A 6074-nucleotide genomic window follows, 5' to 3' on the forward strand; every position below is an offset into this window, starting at 1 on the left:
TCTGACTCGCTCGCTTCATCTGATTCGTCTGTCCTGCCTGATTCACCTGTCCCATCTTCTTCTTCTTCTTCTCTTATTTAATGGCGGACTGCAAACAACGTTTAGGTGCATGCCGCCACCTACTGTACTGGAGTGTTTATCATTTCATTTTAGATCCTACTCCACAATCCTGAGTTTTTTAAAAAGATAAATAGTGCCTTCCTAATCATTCTAATTCCCTCTCCTTCGGATCCCAGTATCCCTACCAGATTCCATTCCCGTCCTACCTCCTGAACCTTATCTTTAAAAATCTGTCTTTCCACCTCATTCAATGTACAATACAATAATACATGTTCAACATTTTCTTTAACCCCACAATTTTCACAGTTCTCACTATTCCTTTTCACCATTAATTCAATTCAATTCAATTCAATTTTATTTATATAGCGCTCTTCACAATTTGGTAATTGTATCAAAGCAGCTTTACATAATAGATGCAGTGAAAAGCACAGAAAATCGACAGATAGCACAACATAATAAACGATAGCACAAGCAGTTAAATTTGCTACGGCTATAAATCAACATTATAAACAAACGTATTACTAATGTAACGTATAGAAGTTAAGCCCAAAAAGGCTGCCTCCCCGGGTTGAAAAACCCCCTAGGAGAAAAAAACCCCGGAATTTTAGCCGGGGAAGTAAAAAAAGTCATAGGAGGAAAAAACCCTTGGGAGGTATATATATACACATTGAAACGGAAGGAGATTATGCGGTCATACTTCTTAGTTCGAGTAAGAACTCTTGCAGAAGCGTTTTGAACTAGCTGAAGCTTGTTGACCTGTTTTGCATGGCATCCTCCAAGTAACGAGTTACAATAGTCTATTCAAGAGGTCATAAAAGCGTGGATAAGCTTCTCTGCATCTGATGCAGACAACATATGGCGTATTTTTGAGATATTTCTAAGGTGGAAGAATGCTGTGCGGCAGACATTGGAGATATGGCTGTCGAAGGATAAACTGCTGTCGAACATCACACCTTAATTCTTAACCGTGGAGGTTGGCACCACAGTGCAGCCATTTATGGGCAACTTGTAATCTGTCATATTATATTTGTAGCGATTCGGTTCGATAACAAGTATCTCTGTCTTATTGGAGTTTAGCATAAGAAAATTATGTGACATCCAGTCACTTATATCGCTGATGCAGTCTGATAGCTTAGAAAAATTTTGTGTTTCGCTAGGATGCGAGGAGATGTAAAGCTGTGTGTCATCTGCATAGCAGTGAAACTGTATGTTATGATTTCTGATAATATCTCCCAGAGGTAACATATATAACGAGAACAGGATAGGACCTAAAACTGATCCCTGCGGTACACCGTATTTAACCAGGGAGTGATGGGACTCCTCCTCATTTACATAAACAAAGTGATAGCGATTGGTTAGATACGATCTGAACCAAGCTAGCGCCTGACCACTGATGCCAACATAGTTTTCTAGCCTATTAAGTAAGATTGTGTGATCTATTGTGTCAAAGGCTGCACTAAGGTCTAATAATATAAGGAGTGATATTTCACCACGGTCGGATGTTAGGAGAAGGTCATTTGTAACTCTAAGCAGCGCTGTCTCTGTGCTATGGTGGGGCCTGAATCCTGATTGGAACTTTTCATACGTACTATTATTTGCTAAGAATGTGCGTAGCTGGCTTGCCACTACCTTTTCTAATATTTTGGAAAGAAAAGGGAGATTTGAGATTGGTCTAAAGTTATTTAGATCTCCCTGGTCAAGGTTTGGTTTTTTAATGAGCGGTCTAATAACTGCTAGTTTGAAAGCTGTAGGAACGTAGCCTAATTCTAATGATGAGTTAAAGACATTTAGTACTGGGTTAGACACTATAGGGAATACCTCTTTGAGTAATTTTGTGGGAACAGGGTCCAATATACAGGACGATGATTTGGATGACGCTACTAATTTAGATAGCTCATCTATTGTAGTAGGTTTAAATGACTCAAGATGTTCGTATGGTAGGCAAGCATTAAATGTATTACTGGGTAGAGTGGTGGCTGCTTGGGTACCTACAATGTTTTCCCTAATAATCATAATTTTCTTAGTAAAGAAGTTCATGAAGTCGTTACTATTCTGTGGGAGTGTATTAGTGGGTTCTGTTTGTTCTTTATTTCTAGTCAGTTTCTCAACTGTGCTAAAGAGGAAGCGAGGGTTATTATGATTTTCTTTAATAAGATTGCTGAGATACGTAGATCTGGCGATTTTTATATCCTGTCTGTAGTGTTTAACACTCTCTTTCCATGCTGCACGCCATACCTCTAACTTTGTGCTTCTAGAAGTTCTTTCCATTTTCCTAGTTGCCTTTTTGAGTGCTGCTGTGTGATGATCATACCATGGAGCTGGCGTTTTTTCTTTGATTCTCTTTTTTCGAATTGGAGCTACGGCATCCAATGTGTTAGAACAAATACTGTTCAGGTTTTCTATTACAATATCTAGATCTTCAGGGTTATCTGCTACATGTTTCATTTGGGACAGGTCTGGAAGAGTGCTAATAAAGTTATCTTTAGTGGTGGAAATTATTGTTCTGGCTAGTCGGTAGCGTATTGTGGATCGAGTGATCATATCTAGAAGTACCGTGTATGAGACAAGGCAATGGTCTGAAACTGCATCGCTCTGAGGTAATATCTCGATTTCATTAATATTGAGCCCGAGTGACAGAATTAAGTCTAATGTGTGCCTATGAGTATGCATGGGCCCTGTCACGTTTTGTCTAATATTGAGAGAATTTAGAACATCCATAAATGCTAATCCTAATGTATCTGTTGGGTTATCAACATGTATATTAAAGTCACCAACGATAAGAGCTTTATCTACAGTGACTACGAGGTCAGACAGGAAATTTGATATTTCTTTAAGAAAATCTACATGATGGCCCGGAGGTCTATAGATTGTAGCAAGGACAAAAGAGAGCTGTTTATGGTTACGATCAGTTATTTCCATATTTAATAGCATTATTTCAAATGAATTAAATTTTAGTCTGGATTTATGGTTTACTTTAAAAACATTTTTGTATATTGTAGCTACACCACCCCCTCTCCCCTTTAAACGCGGTTCATGTTTATAATAGTAGTCTTGTGGGGTGGATTCGTTTAAACTAATGTAATCGTCTGCTTTAAGCCAGGTTTCTGTTAAAGAGAGTGCATCTAAGTTTTGGTCAGTAATTATTTCATTGACAATAGGTTCTTTATTGGTAAGCGATCTAATGTTAAGAAGGCCGAATTTTAACATTCGAGGTTCATCTGTAAACGTATTGTTTTCTAATTTTATGTTAGTAAGATTTGTACGAGACGAGGTAAACGGTGCTCTGTATTCGTTTGTTCGAGGAACGCACACAGTTGAAATGTGTTGATACTCTGGTAAGATAGACTCTAAGTTCTGGGATATATGTGATCTTGACATGTCAGAGCTACTAACAGATGGACGGGTAGGCCGATCTATCTGTTTCCTGACCTGGGCCCTGGGTAGTCAAACTGTATTAGAATTTAGAGTATTGGTCAGATTTCTAGAGAGTATAGCATTTCCTTCCGATGACGGATGAAGGCCATCTCTCTTTAGGAGGTCAGGTCTCCCCCTGAAGTGTTTCCAATTATCTATAAACCCTACGTTATGCTGAGGGCACCATTTTGACATCCAGTGGTGAAGAGACACTAATCTGCTATAAGTTTCATCACCCCGGTAGGCGGGGAGGGGACCAGAGCAAATTACATTATCTGACATTGTTTTTGCAATTTCACACACCTCTTTAATAGTATCTTTGGTGATCTCTGACTGGCGGAGTCTGGTGTCATTTTCGCCGGCATGAATAACAATTTTAGAAAACTTACGCTTAGCATTAGCCAGTACTTTAAGTTTGGATCTAATGTCAGACGATCTGGCTCCCGGTATACAGTCAACTATGGTGGCTGGTGCCTCAATGTTCACGTTCTTAAGTATCGAGTCTCCAATAACAAGGGCACCTTTAACAGATGTCTCAGCCGGTGTATTGTTTAGAATGTCGAATCTGTTAGAAACTACTAGGGGGGACTTCGATGGGCATCGAATATGACTACGCCGCCTGACAGTCACCCAGTTAGTCGGCCGTGTTAAATCAGTTGCCGGAACCGAGCTATGTGTACTACGCGTTGCCGTAGGCGCACCCGAAACAGTGTTTGAAACACTAACATTAGCATTAGCGGTCTTACTGTCCTCAACGAGCGTTCGGATGTGCGCTTCTAGTTCTGCAACCTTCTCCGTCAGCCTTACTACTTCAATACACTTAACACATGTAAACCCCTCTGTGCTGACGGAAGAAGCTAAACTGTACATGTGGCAAACAGTGCAGGTTACAATGACAAGCGGAGTCTTACCGTTTTCATTTTGGGCGATGGCGTCTCTGTTCGCCTGAACGCGGTCCGTGAAGCTGCATCGAGACCGGTGCTCGCTCGCTGGCTGCCTCGTACGTCTTCGGGTGTCAGGAGCCAGGGTGATGTGAGGCATGCTGTACCGCCTGGTGCTAATGCCGGGACACAACTCCTCCACAGCTTCCCGCTCTGGTGAGGAAAGGTCTGAAAAACATACCTCGGATGAGTCCGCCATTAGATCGAAAAGGAAGGCAGATTTACAGTGAACAAACAGTGAGGAAACGGTAAACAAACTTCAGCCGGCACGTTTGTTGAAGCTAGCGGGCTATATGCTAACACTAAGTGTTTACCAGTGATAAATCGATTTAGTTATAAATACTGTTGAATAATCGTCACGCTAAAGTATTCCTAAGATGAACTAGTAAGTTATATTATATAGATAGTAACAAGATAGTAAGAAAATAGGATTTGGATGATGAACTCGACGGAGCTCCGATAACAGTGTTGCCACTCCACTCTCTCTTGCGTCTCTCTTGCGTCTTACATTAAAAATAATGTACCATTCAATCCTGTGTGATCCACTCTTAATCGTGTTATAACTATTTCCTCACGCCTAGTCGTTTCCATGTGATTCTTTATACTGACACTTTTTTGTATTTTGTAATATCTTCTACCTTTCCTGTCTTCCTCCCACCATTTCTGCCATATTTCAAGGCCTTTCTTCTTAACCACAGCTTTACCTTCACCTTTTCCTAATGGAATTGTTACTGTAATTACCTCTAGTAGTGCCTCTTTAGCCAGTTTATCTGCCACCTCGTTCCCTTTAACCCCTTCATGCGCTGGCACCCAACAAAACTGAACATCTATGCCACCCCTTTGTAATCTATATAAACTGTTAAAAAGTTCTAATAGTAAGTCCTCTCTGATTGATGTTAATGACTGAATACTTTTAATTATGGCCAAAGCATCTGAGCACAGAACCACCCTATCAGGTCTGACCTCTTCCACCCACTGTAGTGCAATAATGGCTGCTACTATTTCTGCTGTATATACTGATAACCGATCAGATAGTCTTTTGGAAACATGGATTTTAAATTCTGGAATATATATTCCAACTCCCACACATTCCTTTTTATTCTTAGATCCATCTATATAAATCTTTAAATAATTAAAATAACTATTTCTTATATACATGCTTGTTTTAACTCCTACTTCCTCCATTCTCCATTCTCTTTTCATTTCTAATATATTAATATCAACCTTTACTTCTGGAAAAAAACCATGGTGGTATTCTACTAACTGGATTGGCCATGGTGAAACTTAAAGCTTCCATTTCATACTCCCTTACTTTCATTTCTCTAGTCCATCCAAACCCAAACCCCTGAAACTTGGAATACTCCCAACATTCCTGTATTGTTTCTTTTGCTGGATTTTCTTTCCCACTTCCTTTCAGTCTAATCCAGTACGCCATTGCCAGTTTTTCTCTTCTTAATTCCAAAGGAATCTCTCCTGCTTCTATAAGTATAGCATTAATGGGGGTTGTCTTAATAGCGCCGATGCATACACGTAATGCTCTATACTGTAATCTGTTAATTTTTCCTAGTGTTGTTTTTGCCGCTGCTCCATATACTACACAACCATAGTCTATTGCTGACCTTAGGCAAGCCCTATAGATGTTAATTAACGACTGCCTGT

The 6074-nt window shown here is 39.9% G+C and overlaps 1 protein-coding gene across 1 annotated transcript; it reads right to left on the bottom strand.

Annotated features, from left to right (window-relative positions):
- Nucleotides 1-1700: 1700 nt before the first annotated feature.
- LOC141364233 (uncharacterized) lies at nt 1701-4906 on the bottom strand. The gene is made up of 2 exons (XM_073868347.1): nt 4674-4906; nt 1701-4583 (listed from the first exon to the last, which is right to left on the bottom strand). Exon 2 carries the CDS (start codon nt 4513-4515, stop codon nt 3505-3507), a length of 1011 nt encoding a protein of 336 aa, XP_073724448.1. The 5' UTR covers nt 4516-4583; nt 4674-4906; the 3' UTR covers nt 1701-3504.
- Between the last annotated feature and the right edge of the window lie 1168 nt (nt 4907-6074).

This window comes from Misgurnus anguillicaudatus, chromosome 6, assembly GCF_027580225.2.
Source record: "Misgurnus anguillicaudatus chromosome 6, ASM2758022v2, whole genome shotgun sequence".
In the NCBI taxonomy this organism is placed as follows: domain Eukaryota; kingdom Metazoa; phylum Chordata; class Actinopteri; order Cypriniformes; family Cobitidae; genus Misgurnus; species Misgurnus anguillicaudatus.

What these genes read in the sequence shown, in the direction of transcription:
- LOC141364233 (XM_073868347.1), bottom strand. Translation starts at nt 4,515, where the DNA reads ATGCCTCACATCACCCTGGCTCCTGACACCCGAAGACGTACGAGGCAG.